The sequence below is a fragment of the Maylandia zebra genome, linkage group LG2 (genome assembly GCF_041146795.1).
Source record: "Maylandia zebra isolate NMK-2024a linkage group LG2, Mzebra_GT3a, whole genome shotgun sequence".
Lineage (NCBI taxonomy): Eukaryota > Metazoa > Chordata > Actinopteri > Cichliformes > Cichlidae > Maylandia > Maylandia zebra.
The window spans coordinates 42,281,302-42,307,085 of record NC_135168.1 but is presented as its reverse complement, the minus strand read 5'-3'; the positions used below and the strand labels follow the sequence as shown (position 1 = coordinate 42,307,085).

The window sequence follows — 25,784 nt, the reverse complement described above, 5'->3', positions numbered from 1 at the left end:
AATTTCAGAATTTTCTCACCTTAAGGTTCAGCTCTAGGGAAGTGATTAGCTCCACTCACATATGGCTTGGCTACACTCATGTCAAAGTGTCAAACTGTTTCTCTTGCATGCCATCTGGTTCTGTCTCACACCCATTTCAAACTAACCTAAACCCCAGAGCCCTGGAACTGGGATTTCCTTCTACTCTGTCCCAGCTTGAAAACCTCGAGAGGTCTTCCAAAACTTCTTCCATTTCCAGTCTATTCATTATAGCTCATTTTTTTGGCCTCATGTCAGTCTATTAACAGGCAGTGTACATGTATATAATGTATAACATCTGCTTATGTCTGAGTATTTTAGCTTTTTATTTACATAAAAGAGATTCGAAATATTGATTTAAGAAAACCTGATGTAACACCTCACTCTCTGGTGACAGATTGAATTAAGCAGCCTTTCTTATTGCAAAGTTCTGCAATGTTCTGATTAAAGAAGCCCTCTTACCCACAAGATCCCACTCTCCATTTGGTATATAAGTGGATGTGTCCACATCGAGCATCTGGAGGTCCAGAAGCCAGCCGTTGTGTGTCCATGAGCCAAACTTCAAATCGCACTTCTGCACATCGAAGGGAAACCAACGCACGTCGATGTAACAGGTGCTCTTCAAGATGCCAGGGGGAATATACTGGCAGTTACCCGACGCATTCACCAGCACGTTGGTGTGAAACGTGGCATCAAACCTTTCATCCGCACTGGGAAGAAAGCAGAGGACAGTACTTTTAAAGCATTCATTCATTGCCACATGATAAAATTATCTTGTTGGGGAATGCAAGCGCTGATGGAAAAAGTAACAAGAAGGTATTTCTGTCACATATGTTTATTTGCAGCAAACGTGGTGCCAATGTGCCTTTATTTGTGTGTTTTTATTCTTGTAGCAGTTCCTACTCTTCACAGTCGCCCTGAAGCTTTGCTGTGCTCTCAGAAATAGCAAATTGCACAATGCCTGTCTCTGTTCAAAAGAAGGGTTTACACCTGAGAGAGGGCACCAGTCTACCATGGGGCTGACACCTGATACAGTTAATATTGTTTGCATTTTGTGCCAGCATTTTCAGTCTGAAAACTGAAGCCAAGTGCCAAAAACTGCATTTCTTTTAGTGACTTTTTGAGACTAGGTCATGAGTCAATCTGTATGGACTAGATAATAAAATAACAATCTTTAGCACAGAAACGATCATGCTTAGCAACTGATCTTTATAGCTAATAATTTTACAAGGGTACATAGCTTATGTAAAACTAACCCGTTACAATTTATCAACGCTTTAAGTTGAGGCAAGGCTGCTTTAAGGGACAGGTGCATGCACAGATAGGGGGTGATGTAGCCAAGAGCTACCACCTACGTTTGGTCGGAGCATTTTAATGCAATTATCATGCCCCATTATAGCATGATAGCAGCCAAGATGCTAACACTGAAGCTTCAAAATGGGGAGATGACGTATTTCATGTATAGTCTGGAGTGACTGCAGTGGCAGCAGGGAGTTGTTGAGTGATATATCTACTGAGCCCTCAACCTGCCTGCAACTATACACCTTGATGAAAACTGTTAAACGCTAAATATGTAATTGCAAAACCAAAACAGAGTAGGTGATCCTTTTTGTGTTTTTTGTAACTCACTAACTGTTGCAATGATTAAACGCCAGTTTGAGCAAAATATGAAACACATAAAAATTATTGGATCTGTTTCACTGACAATATTCGCTGTAATGTACCAAAAACAAATAAATAATTTGACGTTACATCTGCAAGTCGAAGAGTGCTAGCACTTAGAGATAGATGCTTACAGTAAAGAAAATGCATGTGCATAACCTTGATTGTACTACAGCTCTGGTACTCCACTTGAACTCTAATTAAATATTAAAGAAAAGCTCCTCTGGTGTTGGTTAGAATGGGAAGTCCTTAATAAAGTGCCAGAGGCAAAACCTGAACTTTTAGAGAATTAACAGTATATGGCAAAAGTCATAAAGCAAACTAAATTCTGAGTGTAGCAGCTGGCTGGAAGAAAGCAATTTAGATCCTTCTTCAATACGGCATTTGGATAGAAGTGAAAAATTGAGTCAGCTTAGACCAGTGAATACAAAAAATTCAGTAAAATATATCAATTAAGGTTGAGCAGGTGACCATGCAGCAGACAGTGTTTGAGTTTGCTCCATGTCTTTCCCTGTTCACTCTTGCTGCTCTATCAAATAAAGGGGAAGAAATCTTCTTTTATGAGCTACCAAAACAACAAAATTAACAAGACAATACAAAAACACACAAAAGTCTGCAACAAAAAGAGTGAGAGAGTGAGAGTTTCTCATATTGCTTCAAATTTCAGCTTCCTGAAAGAAAGGTCTGCAAGAGTGTGAATACAAAACAGAAGTTTTGATCAGAGGACTGAACCTGAAGGAGCAGACAGTGCTGGTAAAAAGTATACAGCAATAGCCCTGCAAAAAACACTGCAGAAAAAAGGAACAGACCACTGATGCTGTGGACAATATGACTGGCAAAGGAGCAAATGCTTTATTGTACTGTAGTTTTTAAATAATAACACATTTTGATTAATAAGTGTATTTATTACATGAAAATACACATGTGCAAACTATTAGACACATTGTGTATTAATTGTTGTGAGCTATATTGTTTTAGTTCACACTCCAAACAGCTTAAAAAGCCACATATAGATCTGTACATAAATGCACAGTATACAGGCACACACAATGCAGTAAAATGCAAACAAAAAATAAAGCAATAGGCACACACACACACACACACACACACTTCAATCCCCAATGAGAGTGATAACATCAGCGTGTCTGAAATACCCCACAGCAGTATTGAGACTTGACAAAAAAACGTGGCCTGCATTTTAACCAAAGTTTGTAGATGGCTCCTTTTTCTTTGTACCTGCTTCTTCTCAGATTGAGTGATTGACCTTTTCTCTGGAGGGTCAAGTGTTATATTTTATGTCTCTGCTGTGTGCGTCGCTATTAGCTGTGGATCCTGCAGGTACTCAGGAAGGGATGTGTGGGGTTGGCCAAGGTGGAGACACGCAATGAATTATTCAAGCTTTGGCCTTACTTTATCTGGATGTGCAAGCTTTCTTGCGATCAGCGCTTACACACATCACAGTAGACGATGTCCTGAAGTGTGTGTGTGTGAGTAGATGCCAGAAGGTACACACTTGTCTAATCGCAATTTTTCAATTTTTACTTAAGACACTTGCCTACCCCTTCAGCTTGATTATAGTTTTTGTTGCATTTCTTTATCTTATACCTCCACAGTGCTTTCATCAGTGGTCACATGGAATTATTAATTTAAAGCATCATTACATGGCTCTTCCACGATGCACAAGTAACATCAAAGATCTACCAGACCTTACAGTTAAACATTTGTGAGCATATTTGAAGTTTCTGAAACCCTTAATAATGGAGTAACCAACATTTTGCCATGTAAAGATTAGAATTATTAAAACAGCATACAGTTGGACACGTGATATCCCTGGGAGAAGGAGAAGCTGTCACGCTCACATACACACATACAGGCTGGCAAAAGGGCGCTGTGGATATGTCAGAGTGCAGCAAGGGGGAAACGGAGACTGACCGACAGTGACAATGGTGGCAGTGACAGGTCTCTGCACCATGGGACATGACTCACCCGGCTTTATTCTCACTAACTCAACACCTGACTCTCAATAATAAAAAGAAGGAAGTCTTTTGGATGTGAGGCAGAAAAAAGGCCATACAGAGTGAACAAATTCTAAATGCAGCACAAGAAATGTACAAACGGTAAACATGTTTATATAAAATTATGTCAAATATAATCTTATGTATCTTAAATGATTAGTCTGAAGCTTTTTTTAAAAAAGAAATCTGAGAAAGATAAGAATAAAATAGAGATACAGAATGTGTATTTCTCCAGAGGAAACAGCTAACACCTTCCCCAAAGCTTTTCTGAAGCTTTTAGTCAAGCATAGTTGAGAATTACACAAGGTCAGTGCCTCAGACTCAGAATGACTGCATGAAGTACAGACCAATCTGTCCATGTCCATTATGTCATATTCCAGAGATACAGCCCTCTATTAAGCAGCCTCAGGGCATCATGACTTGAGGCTTTCTGTTTGACAGCCTCGAGGCTTCGTGGTTAGCAAATGGACAGAATAGAAGCAGAGTGCAAAGTGACGTTAAATGGATTACTTATAAACTTAATTCAGCTTCAAATCATAAAATACAGAAGCAAACAGGACGGAAGAAGACTTGTAATGTTACACAGTGGTATCTGATAATTTCTTTGGTTTTGCATATAATATGTTGTCTGTAATGTAAGTTTAAACATGTTGTCATCATAAGCATTTTAGGAACTTGCACAGCCTCATAGGCATGAATACATATACTAATAACGCCGCACCTTATTGTTACTTATCCTGTCACCACTTCAGCGATTTGTGAAAAAATAATAGATGACAGAATTGGGTTTTTTTAGGTTTCTTATAAACCTTATTATAAACCATCGTGAATTTTGAAAACATGCTCCTGGGCAGTAAAGACATTGACTCTTTTCTTTCATTCAAAACTTCATTAATTTTAATGGATCAGAGAAACATCATTAAATCCAGCCATCTGTCTATTCATTCAACTCAGCTATCCGTCCAGGAAAAAAAAGTTCACATCCATTTATTTGATTACTTCTCTATTAATTCATATGGCCTGTCACAATGTTGTGTTCTGTATGTTTACGTTTTCTGCCATAACTGCAATTCAGTCTTTGTCCTACCTGAATTTGACGTCTGTTATGTTCATCGTTGCAGCTTTCTGTTTCCTCTAATGAGAGAAAAGTTAACAGCTCAAATATTCGGCCCGTTATAGTTCTATTTACTTTATATCAGAGATGTCAAACATATGCTCAGCAACCAGAACAGCCCTGCCACTGGGTGGCTTTGAAAAATGTCACAATGGTATAACTATAACGACTATTATTTTATCTGCACCATCAAAGGTCTGAATCATTCTCAGTGTTTCAGCATTTATAAAGGCTTCATCCAAAACCTGGCGTACTAAAACGAAACAAGTAAAAGACAAAGCATGAAACAGAAAATAAAGTGTCTTTTTAAAACTTAGTATTTTGTGAATTAACAGAAAAGTTTTGGTTTTTTTCAGAGAAGCCATAGTAGAAGTAAAGTAGAAGTCTCAGTAGAAGAGAAATATCTTAACGGTCTCATCCGTTAATTAAAGTTTGGTTTGTGTTTTCATGAGGCCAGTTGACGAAAAGCAAGTCATTAGACCCACTGTAATTATTGAACTGGAAGATGAAATGTGCTAATTAAAGACTGAAACTATTGCAAAGATGGAGGATAAAAAACTATTTTCCCCAGGCAGGAATGCACAGATATCTTCTGGATGATAAATCCATGGCTCACTGTATAGATTACCCATGCGTAAAATATAATTGTGAAGCAGTGTGAACAAAACAGGCTGACAATAACAAAAGCAATATCGGAGAAATATGAGATTTCACACTGGGAAAGAAATGAGCTGGCTTATCTCATTTTTTGTCTTTCCATTCAGTCCATTCCATATTTAGACAGAATCGGATCTCAGCACCTCTAAACATCATTATGGTAATATTAATACAATTGAAATGAATAAAAAAATTTATGGTAAGCTTTTGTCTAGTAAGTACTTCCTATTTTCATTCTTCAGCTTACAACTTGTAGGGAGGACACCTACACCAAGCATCCAACAGTGGTAACATGGAATTATTCATTTAAAGAAAACACAAAGTGCATCTTTCACAGTGTTGACATAAAAATGAGAGTGATTAAGTGCAATACATTTTGTTCTTAGAGTTATATAAAGTTATAAATCACAGATAAATTAGCCCAAACCGGATGACGAGATCTCTGGGTAAAAATGACAAACTGTTATTTAATATGCCTCATAGCAGTTTTTTTGTTATATATATATTTGCAGATTCATTGTATACATGTATATATCCATCCATTCGCTTCCACTTATCCTTTTCAGGGTCGCGGGGGGCGCTGGAGCCTATCCCAGCTGTCATAGGGCGAGAGGCGGGGCACACCCTGGACAGGTCGCCAGTCTGTCGCAGGGCTAACACACAGGGACAGACAACCATTCGCACTCACATTCACACCTAGTGGCAATTTGGATTATTCAATTAACCTAACCCTACAAGCTGCATGTCTTTGGACGGTGGGAGGAAGCCGGAGTACCCGGAGAGAACCCACGCAAACACGGGGAGAACATGCAAACTCCACACAGAAAGACCCCGGCCTGATGGTGGAATTGAACTCAGGACCTTCTTGCTGTGCGGCAACAGTGCTAACCACCGTGCCACCGTGCTGCCTTACATGTATATATGTTATGTATATATATGTTGAATATGTTTGTGATGGCATCAGCCACACATAGGTAAAACTAGTCCATTCATTCACTTTATTAGTTTGGTTTGCAGTTGCTTATTCACTAATATGATTCTTTAATCATTTTACTTAAACCTAACACTGATATTATGAGGCACACGCATAATAGCATTGTATGGTTTTTCTAAAAATATTTTCTGTTATATTAATTATGTTTCTCTTTCTTTGAGTTACCTGGTTTGGAGCGTTGGCTGTCTGCTGTCTGGGCAAAAGGTATGGCTGAGAACAAAATGCCTGCTCAGCAGGACCAAGCACGTGCTATCAGAAACAGGGGTGTTTTAGCTTTACTTAAAGTTATTCTGTGCTTAGTTAGTGTTGGTGTTTGTTTTTGTTTCCCCCCTGTTGTGTGTAAATGGTTTGGTCAAACTTTGTGATTATAGGTCAGTTTGTGAGTTAAGTTGTGTCCACTTTGTTTATATAAGTTTCTGGAAATTACTTTTTGTAGAGTTATATTTAGTTGACCTCTTTTATGAGCCCACTAATTATATTTTTGAATTTTGTCTTTTTGAACTTTTTTTGAGGGTTAAAATAAAGAGAACCCATTTTGAAGACATTTTTCCCGTGTCCTCTATGCCTTGGCTGCTTGGTCCCTCACAGTGTTACTTTAGGTTATGAGTTAAAGTGTTATGGAATAAGTACTATTTAGTATGTAATTATTATATTTACCAAGACTGCATACATCAGCCCAAGTGGCACCCCTAAGAGAAGAGGTCGTGGGAATTTTTGTACAGATGTTTGTTGTGCATTTGTGTAAAAGCTCAGTGTCATGCAGTGTAACTATAGCAACCCTACCAATAATAACTGTAATAGTAGCTATATTATTAATATTTCTGAAAACTGTAAATTTAGATATTTCCTCATGAGGTGCATAAACCCTCATGCTCAACTGTGGACTGGATCTTCATATTTAGCTTCATGTTGCTGTTCATTTTTAGCGAGTTCAACAGATATTTTGATTTCTCATTAGAGTCTGTTTTGGGGTTTTTTTCAGCCATTGCTCTGAAAAAACTGTAAAAGAAATATTCAGGCCATAATATATTAGCAGTAGTGCTGTAATGGACATATGTTACTATGAATATATTTTGTAAAATACAACAGGGAGAATTTACTTTGACAAAGTATGCAAATTTATAGAAAACCCTTAACATGAAACAAAGAGGACAGAACCTTTGTTTTGCACAGACTGATACGTTTCACTATGATTTGATTAGATTTGACAAAAAAAGTCAAACAAAAAAATATGGAGACAAAACACCAAAACAAAGTGTTTGGTAAATAACATTTGTAGCACCTAAGTTTTAGGGGAGTGTGTAGCCAGTTCAGAAACAAGACAAGCGGGCAGAGAGAGGAGGGCGAGGAAACATGCTGACACTTTGACAGAGCAGATGGAGTGATTTATAAAGAGCACTCGATGAAAGATGGGAACGATAAAATATGGAGAGAAAGAGTTGATTGAATGGAATGAATTATAGTAAGACAGTGAGTTATGAAAGAGATGTGGAGGGAGACACAAATGAAATGAAATGAAAAGAGGGATGGTGAGACGGGCCGGCGGTGAAGGGGTAGGGGAGGGTAAAAGGCAGACATGGGGAAAGAGAGGGGTGAGAGTCAAGAGATTAGGTTGGGTAATCCTGGCAGGTCTAAAAGCTAAGCTTTTAAAATTTGGGTTAATACTCCTAGACCTTTGTTTTGTCCTAATGTTCCATGTGATGTGTGTGCTGGAGGTACTAAATTTATCCATCCCTTCATCTTCTCCTTTCCTTTTAGTCTCAAACTGAACATCCATCTCTCACTCAAGCATTGCAATTAGTTGTTTTGGAGGAAAACAACTGGCCTACATCTCTAATTGGACTGAGAAAGCCTTACACAGAAGCATGAAGCGGATAAGCCACCATCATCAGCTTGACCTGAATCAAAAATGCAATGAGCTTGTTGAACATCGTTTATGAAAACAATGATTTTGACCTTAGCTCTTGTGCGGCTCCTAAATTCATTAAAAACTATTATTTTTTAACATTTTAATATTTTTTTAATATAGTGAAAATCAGTTTTAATGACATCAGCTGCTTTTTATCAGCTTTCGTTCATCGTCAGTGACTTGACTGCCACAGAGTTTTTAAAATAACCCGTCTCCTCCTGTTTTGTATTAATGTGTTTGTGCTGCATTTTGATTGAATATTTATCACTTTGGCTCAAACTAATCTGCACGGTTTTGTGGAGATTAAAGGTGGAATTTAATTTAAAAAATGGCGGCATATCTAAAGAATTATATACACGTTTAATTCGCTCCTGTCAAAAATACATAGTGCAAGGAAAGATGGCTCTGAGAGGTGAGTTTATTTGTAGCAAAGGACAGACAGTGTTAAACTGCTCCACAAGAAAAGTAGAAAAACATTTTTTTAAGAAAGATCAAGGTCATAACCTTCTAAAGTAAGGCTGCAATGAGTGGACAAAGTCAGAACTGACCTGTTGTAAAGAAGGATGTCAGGCGTCCAGACCTGGTCTGAAGGAAATCGCAGGTTTTGGACACCGGGATAGTTTTCTGGATTCCAGGTCAGGTAGATGTCTGTCCAGTACTGAGACAGAAACATACATATTTATAGACTCATTCATTCAGTTATAGATTATGTGGCATTTTTATAAAATGGCATAATTTACCCTCATGCACTGCTAAACCTGTAACCTGTCACAATGTAAGAAATTGAATAGCAAAAATGTAAATGGAGCAGACAAGCTACATTAAAAGTCTGTATCTTAAAATAGAAATAGCATGGGACAGTAAACTAGTGATAATTCTTCCCTTAGCTTTTTGAAAGCTGCTCTATTTCTTTAAATACACCTGGACTTTGGACTTGGGTGTCGACTGTGTCATATAAACAGTATATGCGGGAAAGGCAACAGGACAATGACACAGAGACACTGAATCTGGCTGCTTGAGCCTTTTGTGTTAACAACCTATGTGTTGTGTACCATTAGAAACCTAAACATCAGGTTGCTCCAATGTTTTTTCCATAGACCGAGAATCTGGTGCTTGGGTCCAGGCAGGCTTTCATAGGTGAGCAGGTTAAAAAAGCCAAATTGTTAGGTGTAACTGAAAAACACCTATAATGCTGATAATAGAGTTGCCGAAATGAGTAAGACTATTCCAACTTTTAGAGCATGCACTATGTTATTTTCAGAGACAACAATTAAGCAAGTATTACAGCACATTAAGTTGATGGTCATGTGCCCCACTCAGACTTTAACTCACCAGCTGCAGCCAGGCATTCGTTATCAGCACTTGGTTCTTCTCGTCCTAAAAACAGAAGTAGAAGAAAGACAAAAAGAGAGTGAGATTTTCTTTTATATAAGAGCAAAGAACCAAAGCAATTCATATTTAATAAACTGGAAAATGCCTTTGTGATCAGCAAGTCATTGCAGCTGTTTTGCATTTCCAAAGAACCAACCACGCTATGTGAAACCTTCTAGAAGTGATTTTTTGCAATAAAGTGTAGCTCAGTTAAAGAGCTTCATGGTGGCAAAGGACTATTTAAAACTTTTCCAAGCTTTTTTATATAACACTGTCTGTTAAACAGGGGTGATGTAATGTAAAATATCATGCTAGCTCTTGTAAAATACTGCATGTCATGCTGAAATCAAAGAATGACGAACATTATAAAATAATGAACTTCGGAAATGTTTTTAAAGTGTACATATAGCATTTCTGGAAATGATGTTGCTCATATTCTAGCTGCAGGGTGGAAATTAGCATTTCTGCAAGCATCACTATTCCTGCTCCCTGTGCTCCCTTACTTTAAAGAAAAGGGGATATATATTAAATGAAATCCAAGCAGAATTCCTGCATCTTTTTAGCTTTTTGTCCTCTTTTTGAATTTGTCAAATAAAAGGTAAATAACTTTGTCTATAAACAATTTAATGAAACAATCAAAATAAAACGGAATATCCTGAAAAGCTGAATTTGCATATCTATTTGATGTCAGACAAAATTCTTGCAGCACAGTAAACAGGGCCATAATGTATAGAATGGCAATATTTATTTATTTAATTTATGGTCTATCATTATTATTATTGCAGCAAAAATCAAGCTTTGGGGGTTTCTACTGTATGTTACAGTAATAGTGTTGTATACATTTCCTAGTAATATCTTGGTGTTTCTATCAATACGTGTTCATTTGCATTTTCACGTCATATAAAAATCAGACCAAAGCTTCAGTGAACACAATACACCAGTTGCTGTTTGAAGCACCAGCTAAGATGTTGGAGAACAGGAGCAATGCAGGTCTCGGTGGCATGAACTTGTCCAGAAGCCAAGATGAGAAATCACAAAGTTCCTTAAGACCATCGTCAAAACCCTGCTGTCAAGACTGCTCCCTTGGTTGTTGATTACAGATGAAGTCCACGTCACTCAAGTTAAAAAAAAAACTAGAGGATGGTCAGATTCATTATTGAAAAAGCATCAGAGACTGCCAAGAGCTTTAAGCAGCTTCTACTTATACAACAAAAATGCCCTGGAACAGCCTCTCTCAGGAATTACTTTTTAGGAAACTGATAACTTTTGAAGCAGCAGGACAGACATTATGTCCATATGAAGCAGCTCAGCGGACAAAAACTGCACTTCAGTTTGCTGACTTTGTTTGGAAGGTGTATGATGGAATAAATGGGCCTGGGCCATGCTCAAAGACACACTTTCAACAAAATCTGAGTATCTATTAACGAAGGATACCACTGAACTAAGAGCAGAAGATGGTGACACGTGTCAAAGTATCTCAGTAACAACATGGATAGTAGAAATCAGACTGTTAGAGACAGGAGGAATAAACAGGATTAGCCTTTTTCTGAAAGTTGTCTGGAACAGTCAAAAATCTTTGTCAAAAAAGAAACATATTGAGGTGCAGAAAAGTTAATTGACATTCAGTCTAAAAAAATTTAATTCCAAACACATCTTTTGTACACTCTTAACTGAAGACCCTTTATGAAGGAGAGCCAATCTGATCTGACAAATAAATGACTTGTAAGTATCTGAGTCCTCAGTTTTTACATAAAAGCTTTTCAGTGATTTAAGAAGCATCACCACATATAAAGAAAAACAAAAATTAGTGGAAAAACAGACTGAAAGATGATTTTAGAAGGACTGAAAGTTTGTTTGTTTTAGACTACAGCCCTACTACAGTAAACTAGTGTAAAATTCTGAATCTGTCTGAATGTCTTCCTCAGTCTGTTAGAAACTGTAGATCATCAGAAAAACATGTGGTTCCTTAATTATCAAATAGATTAAACAAGAACAACTGTAAACGCTTTATTTCCAGTTGTTTCCAGTTTCAAAAGGAAGACGTCCTTTTGAAAGTGCACGCTCTCACACACAAACTGTTGCATCTGTCATTTCTGACAAATGACAGCAGACACATGGCAGTTAAATCTCAGAACCAGTGCATGTAACATGCTAACACTTCCCTAAACTGTCTCCTCTCTGTGGATGAGACTGACTGATAAATGTACACACAGCCTCTGTCGGGTCTGTTACGTTTTTGATTCTTTCTGATGGTTAATGAGGCTTCATGTGACAACCTGCTGCTACTCTGAGAAGATCATTTACTATTTAAAAGGTCATTAAAGTTAGTAGAAACCTGATTTTGGGGTCACAGGCCTGAGAAAAGAGGAATAAAATATCATGTTCATAAACTGCAACTGTTTAAAGTGTATTAAGCTCCCCTGTATCGAATATTATCAACCACTGAATTACTTTTACCATTTTTATTACTCTTATATAGACACATCAACAGTGGTCACTCCACTGTGTATTGGGCAGAGTTCTAGTTTAAAATTAAACTATACAGTAAGATTTGGGTTTGGTTAGATTTACACACCAGAACAACTTGGTCGAAGGTAAGACAAACCACAAGTTGAGTTTAAACACAACCATTAACAAGGAAAACAGTCTTACCACAAAGTTTAGGAGGGCACCTTTTGGCCAAATGGCATGCATTACAGCTGGTAACAGCCATTCAGTGTGCTAATAAACAAGAATTGTATGAGCAATCTCACACAAACTCAAACTCACAATCAGGAAAGGAGATTCTAAACAATCTCTTAAATATACTCCAGACAACATGGGAAACTGTGGTAGAGAAAATCACAGGGCTTTTGAGGCACGGTAAAAAACTACAATTGAGCTGCAAGAAGGAGCTGCAAAAATTAAAAAAATAAAATGTAATCTACTTTTGGCTCCTCCCTTGCAACAAGTGGTCACCACAGTGGGCCTCACTCTAATCAGTGACCTTTCACTTGCCAAGCAAATAAGTAAACTACTTACTACACAATAGAGCCACCTTAAAATGAAAATAAATAGAATAAAACAGAGCTTTTAAAATTGTTTCATTAACCCAAATGTAGTGTTTGATTCATCAATCACTTCATGGATACCCACATTACAGCTTCAAACAGACACAACAAGAACACATTTGCATATATACTTGCCTGTATTGTGTAATATTTAATGTCACCTGCAAAATTAGCGCAAACCTTAAAGCCATAACTCTTACACGGAAAAGTCTCCATGAATGTAACACTCAGCTAAATACAAAAATGTCAACGTTAAAGTAACTAAAATCCACTTCAGGTTTTCATACAATTACACCTGGAAAACTTCATATTTTTCCACACATTCTTTATTTTAAAATGACCAAACTAGATACCATGCCACACACACACATCCAGTTTTCTCACCACATCTATGATCTGCAGAAGTGTGAGGCCCAGCTCCACCAGGATGGGAGCTGAGTCATTGACCACAGGTCTCTCTAATCGATTGTAGTTAGCCAGCAGCTCCTTGTACAGTCTTCTCTGGTACTCGCCCTGCAAGGACCCTGGAGGACAAATGCAACAGGAAAAGGGGTTTGTGTTGAATACATATTAAACCCAAAGTGCCGTCTGCTGCATTTACAACATATACGCATGGAGGCTCTGTGAGAATGAAAGCAAGTATGGAGGTCTATGAGTTTTTTACACCTAAGCTCCACTAGTTTGCATAAATGCTCCACTCCTTACATGCCCTCCACTCACTATAAATAGTTTCTGAAGGTCAGCATGTGATTGATAGGGTGTGTTTTGCATTTTAAGCCATAAATCTAGTGGTAGAATAACAATGTTATGGAGAAAGACGTTTTTTTTTTTTTTTGGCTTGGACTATCCAATTTCTTGGAACATATTCTGTGGTGCATTTGGGCTGAATTCCTAATCCAAAAAGTATCTTTAAAGGTCTTGAGAACCTTTTACCCTTCATTTGCTGGCACCACTGCCTTACTGCCTCATTCTAGAGGCTTTTGATTTCTATAGTTTATCATGTGAGCTTATTGAAAATGTATAAGAAGAAGGTGTGTATGTTGAGCCATGAGTTTTGATGAATAATGAACAAATAAACAAGTGCTGACATCTGCAGATACATCTGCTGACTGTAACACAAAGAGAGGGTGGAGGGACTGTGAGTTTGGGGATCTCTAGGATTAAGGTGATTAGGTTGATGTGTTTGTTGGCCCAGCTTTTGTCACCATTATTGATTCAAATGCCCCATACATGTTTAGCACAAGAACAACCTAACTTTTCACATCAGGACACGTTGTTAACCTTGAAGTCACTGTTCTGACTAGCTGCAGGATGATACTGTATTTGGCCTTAAAATGTAAAAAAAATTAAAAATCAGATTTTCTGCCTTTATTATCAAACAGCTGGAATTAGAGTATCAAAAATGACTTAAAATGACATCATATGCATGTCCAATAACTTGATTCAATATAGCATTAATTCTCTACAAACGTGAGCATCTGAGGGTTGGTGTAGATGAATTTCTTAATGATATTGGATTCCAGCTACAATGAAAAACATAAGCTGAAGTTGTGAATTAACAGTCGAAGTGATAATATACACCCACTAGTTCCTTCATTAGTTACATCTTGCTGTGAAGTTGGACCCCCTGTTGCTTTCAGAATTGCATTAATTATTTGTGGCATAGATTCAACAAGTTGCTGGAGTCTTTCATCCACATTGACGCAATAGCATCGCAGAGCTGTGGCAGATTTACTGGCTATTGGATTCAAATTTGGTGGCTACAGAGACTATTTGAGTACAGCAAACTAATTTTTATGAACGCAGATTGAGATTTTCTGAGTTTTATCATTTTATCATTTTATTAAAGATAAATTCTTTCATCTTTAATAAAATGATCAGTGTGGCTGCTCTACCAGGTGTAACAATGAAGTTTAAAATCCAGGCATCCATAAAAACAGAATTTATTCAATTTCACTGAGTTAGAAGTTAGCAGAAAGTTAGCTCGCCTAGTTTCCCACCTAAACATGATATACCATGTTCTGACTGAGGAATTTCTGAAAAAATTAAAACATATAGCTCTGCTATCACTTCTGGCATAAATGAAGACAGGAAACTAAACAGCAGTGACGTTTGAAGGGTTACTGATGTTGGGCTAGCTGGTATATGATGATGTGCTACATGGTGACCGGCGACCTGTCCAGGGTGTACACTGCCTCTCACCCTAAGACAGCTGGGATAGGCTCCAGCACCCCTTGCAACCCTGAAAAGGATAAGCAGAAGCAAATGGATGGATGGATGGATGGATGGATGGATGGATGGATGGATGGATGGATGGATGGATGGATGGATGGATGGATGGATGGGTGGATGGAATACTAAATCCCATACATTTTTTATCTTTGTTATTTTTTGATAGTTTGTTTAAAGGATTTCATAGGACCAATATGTTTTGGGAATCACAACACTCTCAAAACATGGTCAACAGCACACAGGTCATTAAATCCACACATTGTTTTCTAGATACCAAATTGCTACTCTTCCCATGCATATAGATACTCTAATGCAAACAGTAAAAGGACTCCCTCATATTAACATCAGAGGGCAGTCAACAGTGAATTGCTGGATGGAGTAATCCAGTGAAACAGAACAAATACATCAGAGAAGGCATGTAGTATGAATGGGAAAAAGGAGAAGGGATTACTGACACAGCCCTGCAAAGCTGTGAAGATGATAGAAGCATGCCTTTGGCTTAGCATGCTGCTGATTGGCCCATTAGGACTATAATGAGAAGAATTATAGGAGGACGGAGCCTTAGGTCAAAGGCAAGAAGCTGCTCAGCACAGCAGATGCCCTCTGACTGCTCCTAAGACTCCTCACACTCTCAGACTTTATGCACCCATCCACCCGAGGCCCAGTACCTTCTGCTCAAGTGGGATTGATAAATAAATATTTTTCCCACATAAACATTTAAACTCATTAATAGCCACACACATGCATGCTGAACCATTATTCACCATCTGTACCATTTGTTTTTCTTTCTTTTTAAAAACGTGTTGGAATGGACTACGAGTATGTTAAAAGTTGATTTCTTCTGCAAGGTCAAAAAGACATTTTAAAGAAATCACAGCACAACAAAGTTATAAATATGTCGATATACCCTCAATAAAATTTGCATGCACACATTCACAATGACTCAAACACAGCCTCGTCTGCAGCTGTTATCCGGCCAATCTCCCTCCTGTGTCACTTTTATGTGTTATTACTGTGAAATGTGAACAGAGGGCCAAACAAACATAACTAAACCAATCAAAAAGATTTGAAACCTCAGTCTCTGTTGCAGCTTGTATCATAAAACCAAGTTTATAAGGAATTAAATAATCAAGTCAAATAAACCACTGCAAACTTTAATTCACATACAACCGTGTGCAGTGTACATTAGGGAGGAAGGGGTAGATTCATACCTTTTGTTTTGTTTTTTCTTTTTCTTTTTAATCATCTCACTAATGAAGATTATATGAGTAGATGCAATGAAGGAATAATTTCCACCAACACAGCGAGAGGCGTCCTCAAAACAAAACAAAGATTACGCATCCAGCAGAGGGAATGAAAGAAGGAAGTAAAGGGAGCAGTGGGAGCTATTTTTCTTAATCACCTTCACTATTTATCTCAATGTTTTCCAAATCTGCTCTATTGTTTAAATAAGTATAATAGAAAACTGTCTATAAAGATAATCCTCAAAGAAATAAAAAAAAATTCTTTCCTTTTTTAGTCAAATATGTTTTCTTAATTTTTTTTGTTTGGATTTGGCTTAGATTGAATTAGATTATTGTTAATGTTGCTTTCTTTTTGAAATAAGAAAGTGAGAGTGACACACTTTTAATTAGGAACTTGTATGGGTGTGGCTCATTAACACAGATGCTAATTATTTTCTAGACTCGGATTATGATGGATTTGGTTTCTCACTCAAGTCTTACCAAGGTCAGTACACTATAGGTCAATATATTAAAGAGAGAAAAAAAATATAGAAAATATATGACATATATTTATTGTATTAATTTGTGATTTCCATGTGGTAATATGTTTCTGAGGGGGAAATATGAAAGATTACCGTGCATCAGTGTTAGAAGGTATCGTAAAGGAAAAGCATTCATTTTATACTCAGAATATGTGTAGACCTTGCTGGTCAAACAAGAGAGGTCAATCAAATATTTTCAGAACTAAGAATATTATATAAATAGTTTGAGAGGTTTGACCTTTGAGGTTATATCTCAGTCACCTTTACACAAAGTTCATTTCAATTCCAAATGACTCCATTTACACCACTAAACTAAACCAAGGAAAAAGATAAATATATATATATATATACTTTTAACACATATATGTTATTCTACGAGTCTTCTTAGCAATTTGCACAGTTGGGAAAAAATGTGAAAACTGTTTTAATGGTGATCCATGATAGGTCAACTGATGTAGACCCTCAGTTGGAGCACTTTCTTGGCACTTTATTCACCCATTTGGGCAAATGTGTTCCTGTTGCAGGGAGATAAGAGTGTTCTACATGGGTTAATGTGTGTGTGAATGGGTGGTTGACTGGTTGTGTAAAGCGCTTTGGGGTCCTTAGGGACTAGTAAAGCGCTATACAAATACAGGCCATTTACCATTTACCAGTTAATGTCTTTAATTAAAGAAATAAATTGTAATACTGCAAAATACTACCAAATACTATTACTGAATGGGGTCCTACTTTAATAATGAAGTTCTATTGCCTGTACACTGTACAAATATATGCAAATACATACAGATTTTTACAGAGTCCTGACAAAACAACATTTGGGTTCATAGTATTTACTTCCTTACTCTCTTTCTGAAAATGTATATATAAAAGAGCATCACTGTGTGTGTATAGCATTCACATATCTATCTTGCATACAGCTGATTTAGAATCACCAATTAACCTAGTGGGATAACCCACACAGTAACAGGGAGAACATACAAGCGCCACGTAAAAACGATCTCACAGCCATCTTGCTGTGACATGTCTGCGCTAACCACCATTGCACCAGCAGAAGACCAGCAGGCGGTTTGTGGTTGTTGGGAAGAGAAAATCCTTGTTCTACTCCAGTTCAGGAGTATGTTACTTAAGGCCCCCAAAAATCTCTGCTGGGTTTTTTTAGGGGGGACTTAAGGGTTGAATGCTGGTGTTATTAATAGAAGAGCCACAAACTTTCCCTAACTACAGTACATGAATAACTTGCCAGTTAAAAAATAACATGTTTATTAATGCATTTACTTTTGACCATGGGGGTATTTGTTGAAACTAAGCTGCATCATTAACATATTTCATTTTAACGTATTGTGTCTTTTATACTATGCATGTTATCCCTGCTAAACTCAGGCTAATGTTATACAACAACTGCCTTCAATGCTCAGTCCCTCTAACCCCATATAGATCACTACAGGAAATGATCAGCCTATGAAAAGGTCACAAAATTATTGATTATTAGCTCAACTTTACAACAGAGAATCTGTTCATTATTTATATGTACATTTAAAAAGTGAAGGTCAGACCATTTGTAGATATTAGCAGAGAAGGTCAAGAGACAATTGTCTCAGTCTCAGGAACCAAACTTTGAGTCTATACTGCCACTGGAACAAGTAGTGACTATCTCTGCCTCCTTCAGAAAGCTCACAAACACTGGTAGGCCACACACTGTTGCAGAAAAATGCACTTAATTGTGGATTACTGTGGATGAAAGCACTTTTTTCAGGGTTCTGTTTGAGTTAAATTTATTGTTTATGTGAGAGAAAATTCAGGAATTGTCAGAAGGACGTCTACTTTACTTCAAACAAAATACTTAAGCAGCCAAGTTTTGAACAAAGAAACATTTTCTTCAAGTTTAACCAAATTCTCTTTTCGACAGACTTCTGCTGTTAATACTTCTCAATTAAACATAAAACTTCATTTTATTTGGTGAGCTAACTGCAGCTAGTATGAAGAAAGGGGACCCTACCACATCAGAAGAACCTGGACCTTTCCCAGAGAGCAACCACAGAAGTGAGTGAGAACAAGAAAGAAAGTGGGAGAAAAGCTGTGTTGTCATGCTCAGCCCCACTGAGCCCGCTGCAGCCCATTGTAGTTCTATATTTTGCCTTTCTCCCTCCCAGTTAATGACGTTCGGTTTCATCCCATGGCTCTGATGACCTGTTTACCCTGTGTCAGTATCTTTATCACCGGTGAAACACTGAGGCATCCAGCAGGAGATTGCTGCTGACTCACTGTATACAAACAACAACAATAAAAGAATATGCAACTGTAAATTTAAAAAGAGGCTAAATTTCATTTTTTAAAAACAGCTACCTCTGAGTCAAGAACAAACACAATGGCAATGTGTTGTTGATGTCAATACAAGTCTCATCCTCATTTCCACATTAGACACAGATTCCACAGAAACAGGTGATTTGTTTTTAACTCAGTACACTCACAGGCTCACAATGATGTGTCCACGTTACAATTCATAATGATTTGGCACTCTGAGCTTACCCCGAGGTGTCTGCATGCATTTAGTTCTAATAAGGAGAGCCAGCCTGCTCCTGGTCACTCCAAGGCACCACCAGGGGGAAAGTTTAATGCATTTCACATATTCAAATGGTCTACTACTACAGACCATGCCAATTTTATTTGTGTGGATTTCCTTGACATGAAATTTATTAGAAGAATATTGGATGTGCGCTCTAGCTCACAGATGACTGTGGAACTGAATGGAGAGGAAATTAAAAATGTGAGACCCATGGAGATGTGAATTTGGTATGAATATCATTATGTTTTTAGCTCTGTGCTGATAAGACAACCTGTCCAGAAATGTGTCGCTTGTCTCTCAATCAGTCTGTGTTGATGTTGTATGCGAGCAAAAATTTAGAGGTCTTCAAATACTAAAGAAATTAATAATGATATTGGTGCTTTGTGGGATGGACTCTTTTAGACATAGTCTAAAGAAACACCTTAAATCTGCAGTGCAGGTCTTATCTTTCTAACTTCTGGTTCTTATTTTTGAACTTTGGAATCAGACGCTGCTCAAAACTTTCCTTGGTCTTTCCACCACCTCCACCTAGCTGTAGCTTGTTCATTTTCCAGTGCAATGATTTTTACTTCCTTCACCTCCAACAAATTACACATTGCTCTATAAACTAAAAAGTATCACTATAAGATACCAGATTTTAAATTTTGAAAAACTAGGTAATAGCAAGGCAACTTTCATAATATCATTAATGCTAAAAGACTTAATCAACGTTATGAGAACTTGTCTGAGGGCTTAAATGTAACCGAAATTTGTTCTTATGTGATCAGTGAAGCTCAAATTATTCGTTTTAGTACAAAATATCTACGATATCTAAATTATGTGTTGTACGCAAATGTCACTGACTTAGCTGAAAATGGATGGATGGATGGATTTATGTTGATTATTTCCACAAATATAAATTATCTGAAGCACTTTTGAATGTCAAGAGCAAATCTTTACAAGAAAATGAAAAGTACATTCTCCCTTTTCTATCCTTTTGCTCTTATTTACAGAGAATGAGATGGCGCACACAAAAATATGAACAAAACCATCCAAATCAGCACTGTCACCTATGCAATTTATTTCCAATCAGCTGCAAACAAATAGCAGAGTCGTTTGAGGTCGAGGTCATGTGAGGCCAAACAAACAGGCAGAAGGTGACCATCGCAAAGTGATTGTGATTTTGGGGTGGCATTTAAGCACATTAATCTTCTCTCTTTCATGCTCACAAATTAATATATACTGAGAAATTCAGCTATTTGATTCTGTCCCTTTTGGATATTTTTACTAGGTCAGTATGTTCAGATGAGGCTTCTAAACAGGCTCATCAGACAGGCTATTCACACACAAACAGCCTGAGGGACTCATTCTCCTTCTTGCTGTCACACATACCTCTTAGACAAACACCCAAACAACAGGATTGCTATTTTAAGCAGAGTACTAAATGACCAGCTCTTAAATCAGGGCCCCTGTTGTGGCCAGGTAAACCTATCCACGCTGAGCTGCTTTCCATTGTGCAGCGATGATAATGGCTTTGTTTCTCGGTCCATTTTTTCCCTTTGTCAAGATAATCTGCCACATGAATCATGAATATTAGGTAATCTATTGTGTAGATTACCTATACAGTTAAAAGTGATTTAATTACTATTATGCTTTGGGCAAATCCAAAATATTATGTAACTAAACTTGCAATATTGACATAAGGCTGAGTAACTTCAGTTGTTTTCACACATGCACAGCAGCCCTCGACCTTTTTCCAGCTCAGCTGCAGGTAAGAAAGCAAATATCAGACACTGGATCGCATTAAATTGTCTTTAACCTGCCATCTCCATAGCAGATAGAACTAAGACAGCACCCTTACCAAAATCAAACTGAGTGTTTCCTGCAGTGAAAACACATCTACAGCAGACCTACCTGCTATTTACTGCATGTGAATAAAGGACTTCAGGCCTGTTTGAAATTCATGCCTGAAAATTGCTAACTAACTTGAAGTTATTGGAGTGATTAGTTGAGTGAAAACTAATCAATGGGAATGCTGATATTTAACAGATAAGTGGTAACAAATGGGACAGAAATGGTGTGTTTAGTATTCTTGGTGTGCCTGTGCTATGTCATTGTATCAGCCCCGCGGTTATGAGGACATGTGCTAGCCGGCTGTCTGTGAGTCACATTTTACAACCTGAATCTAAAACTGAAGACGATACTGGTGCTGTGGAAAACATCACATCTGGTTCTTATACTAAACAGATGACACCATCAGAGCATATTGACTATTGACCAGTTACTGTAGCACTGGAAAGACTGGTTCCCAGATCGGGGTGCAATGATGCAATCATATCCATGCTGCAGAGAGTTTAACCCCATCAAGGGGCTGCATTGTGGAGGATGCAGGCCCCTGTGGTGCTCCACTGTGCTGTCTCCATTTATGTTTACTATCCATAGCTCAGACGTTCAGGACTTTTAGACCTTTTACTTAGGCAAAAGGTTGAAATACTTGTGCCACTCCATCTCTTCCTCATCTGCACTTACCTCTGCCTATACCCTGAGACAGTGACACCCATCATCAGCCTTCAAATGTATAACAGTAGTGAGATGATGCAGCAAAATTGCATCTCATGAACATTAATCAATTTAAAAGGACTCAAAAGGCATTATCTCCTAATGTCAAAACTGTCTTCAGCATAATATATAATCCATAAGTGATGGAGCAATTGTTATAGATGTTTTTTTCCTGCAGCTGGAGTGTAACAGTCTTCATAAACTGTTATTCACACCAGTGATCTTGCTCCTAGACAGACATTGTTCACAGTTAACCCGGGGACTCTGGTATAGCTGGGACCCCCGAGGTTCTAAATGATGTAACTTTAATCCTGGTGAATAAACAGCAACACTACAAAGCTGTAGTAACAAAAGGCTCGGGAAGATTAAAATACAAATAAAAGGCTTTAAAGACATTCACTTTAGTGTGACTCAACATTAATTTACATGCAGCCAGCAGGTTCTTTCTTTTGAGGTTTGTCCCTAAGAGAAAAGCACAAAACATACAAATAAAATAACTCTACACAAGAAACAGATCTATTATTATTTATCGTAATTTTGTTTCACACAACAAACTTGGCAAATCTCATAAAACCTGATGCAAAAAGCCAGATCTATCATCCAGTATGGAACACAAAAAGGCTCTGAACCCACAGTGCCCTGGGACTAGAGTGATGAATCTGGCAAGGACTATGCTGCACAAAGGAGCTGCTAACAGAATGCCACTCCCTGAGGGCCCGGAGAGTCGACATCACAACAAATGCTACGCATCTAGACCCTTTCTCATGCAAATATATGGCATTAGTGCACTGTATTTATGAGTGTTTGCGGAAGAAACAAATATGGAAAAATTTCCACTATTGAATGAATGTGCAATATATCTGATGCTGAAGTCACACCGTGAATGTTTTTAGTCCAAAGATGATAAACTTGCTGAATATAAATCAAATCTGCTGGCAGCTGGAAAAATAAACATACCAAATCAGAATGTAAACACAGGCTAGAGTGCAAACTATAATACATTCCTTGTTTGCAGTTAGGCGTAACATATAAACATTTAACAAATACTGTATATTTTGCTTAAATAGACTGGGATGTAACGTAACTGGGTCTTTTTGAAGCAGTATCAATAGACGGACTTCTCAGCTATGAAACATACTGATATTTTTAAAATGCAGTCCGTCCTGCAGATATCAACAAATTATATGTCTGACACAAAAAAATACTGCTGCAGCATTGGTAATGAATGCGTAACATCACTATAGGCAGGATGATAGGTATACCTTGTGTGATCTTACACATTGTTTTGTCGATTTTAAAGGTTAGTTAGCTTTTTGAATCCAGAAGTCAAGACTAAAAGATGGAAGGTGACTGCACAATTAATCAAATTTTAATCTGAATCACAATTTCAACTTCCTGCAGTTTTAAATGAACGTGATTAACTGATAATGAAAATGTGTGCTACAGCTAGACATGAAGTAAAAGCAAATCAAGCTCTCTCTGACAGCGTGCCTGCATGTGCCAATCACAGCTGTTCCTTGCACCGCAGAGCCTGAAATTTCCTGAATTCACTTGACTGCAGTGATATACTACATATAACAGAACGTCAAAAACAAAAATCAAATGTCTGGCACAGCAGAAGGCAAAGATTTTGATCCTAGAGGCAGATCATTACCTGTAGTTTGGATATAATTCAGATTTAGGGCCAGTGATGTCAACCTAGAACAATTGTCCAATGTCACTTCAGATGTCCAAGATAAGTGACCAAAAATACAATGAGTAAGGAAGGTTTCAGGAAAATGGTCAACATACTAGTAAAAAAGAAGTTATCGCCTCGCACAGTTATTTTTTCAAAACAATAACAGCTGCACTATATGCAGATCATTGCAGGGGAAACAGATTTTCACAGGTTCAAACAAATAAAGTTTAAGACTTTATAATTTGCTTCTAGGAGATGGAATTAGATCAGGACAACACACCTTGTTTTACACCACAAACTCCTACAACTAACAGTTTGTCAATTTTAAAGTACTTATACAGCACTTCAAATCTTCTTTTTTACTCTAAATAAAACAATAATAGAAAGGTGAACAGCATAGATATGAATCTCTTTTGTAGACTGTGGCCAACACAGTACAGTGACAGTGTGGAGAGATAATAGAATCCAGACACTATAGTGACAGAAACAAGAAATAGCAACATACTCCAGGGATGAAACAGTGTTGAACAGTATTGAATGGCACATTTCACTATATGCTAATTCAATGTGCTTAACCCAGAAGATAAAAACATAAAAACATGTATGGTGTAGGTTTACAATAAAGCAGTAAAAATAACAAATTCAAATAAAACAAGACAAACAAAAAAACCCCTATGGAGTGTAAGGCTGTCTGAATAAAAAGGTTTAGAGGTTGTATTTGAATTTACACACACATTTAATAATATCTCAGGTCAGCAGACAGCTCCTTCCAAAGAACAGAAACACAATAACTGAAAGCACCCTCAGTATAGTGAGACTAATCCTGTCATCTCAGTCTGACGACCTGAGAGTTCTGACTGGTTAATAAACAGTGAGCAAGTCAGAGATGTAGTGTGGGACCTAACCATTGAGAGCTCTGTGATATAATAGGCTTAATCCTTGAAAGGATTTTAAAGGTAATTCTATATTGCACTTGGAGTCAGTGAAGTGACTTCAATACTGTGTTAATGTGGTCAGATTTCTGTATACTGTGATTGCTTATGACAGTACTAAGTGAGATCGTGCAAATTGTAAAGAGTAATGGACCAAGGGCAGTGCTTTGAGGAACCCCTGATTTAGGTTTTAGGCAGATCTAAAACTGCTAATTAAAATAAAAACTTCCACCCACCAGATATGAAGATATGATCCAGATATGAACCAATCAAGAATCTGACCCGTTTAACCAACTATGTCATGAAGCAGTGTGGGATCATCTTGACAGAGGACAGAGCAAAAGGAAACCAACATCCAAAGAGCTTTTCTATGTCTTTGAAGAGGCCTGGAGAACTATTCCTGAGGACTACTTAAAGAAATTACCTAAAGCTTTCAGACTCTGTTGAAGAATGAAGATAATCACACCAAATATTGGCTTTCAAGTTTGTTCACATATGACTCTACATGTTTCAATAAGACGCCGGACATCTTTCCCATTTTCTAACAACACATTAAAGAATGAGGGGTGGCTCAAGACTTTTGCACAGTGCTTTTCTGTGTGATTCTGTTTATAAGAATCTGCATGATTCTTATAAACTGTGTGTTGCGCTCTGGCTCCAACACCAGGCAAGTGTGCATTCATGTAAATTGAGGACATATCTACACTGGCATGGTCTAGCAGCTCATTATTTTACTATCAGTCGTTTGGCAAGGAAACATATCAGTCAGGGGAGGTCAGCAGTGAAGCATCCAGATGTTCAGCAGCTCTAAACCTACATTTGAACCCAGGTCACTAGCCTATTACCTAACTTGATTCAAAATGCAGCTGGGGAGACTGGAAGAACATGAGACTCTGGGAAATTAGTTGATTTGAGTTAAGCAGGAAGTACAAAAAGAATCCAGGGAGAAAAAATAATTTGTGCTAGATGGAGGTGTAAGAGATGGATGAAAACCAGTCCATCACAGAGCCTTTAAAATCCTGGATTCCTTTACATTTCATCATATTCCTGATCATGCTTAAAGGACTTAAATTAGGGTCTCTGAACCTGTAAACTTCAATAAAGCACAAAATATTTTAGTGAGGCAGTAAGACTATGACTTAAAGTAGTGTAAAAAAAAACCCTAATAAAAGGGTGAAACTAGAGAAATGACCTAGAGCTAAAAAATGATGCAAGTAAAGGAGACCGTTAGGATGGAGATAAAACAGAAAACTGTAATTCATATAATAGATTTAACCATCCACATA

The 25,784-nt window shown here is 37.6% G+C and overlaps 1 protein-coding gene across 1 annotated transcript in view; it reads right to left on the bottom strand.

Moving 5' to 3' along the window:
• Window positions 1–25,784, bottom strand: part of LOC101471534 (neuronal acetylcholine receptor subunit alpha-7) — a 36,882-nt gene that overhangs the window by 7,948 nt on the left and 3,150 nt on the right. The window contains exons 2-5 of the mRNA XM_004545510.3: window positions 13,175–13,314; window positions 9,702–9,746; window positions 8,918–9,027; window positions 481–728 (exon numbers count right to left, since the gene is read on the bottom strand). Of these exons, the coding sequence (XP_004545567.1) occupies window positions 481–728; window positions 8,918–9,027; window positions 9,702–9,746; window positions 13,175–13,314 (543 nt within the window). The remainder of the gene's footprint in view (window positions 1–480; window positions 729–8,917; window positions 9,028–9,701; window positions 9,747–13,174; window positions 13,315–25,784) is intronic.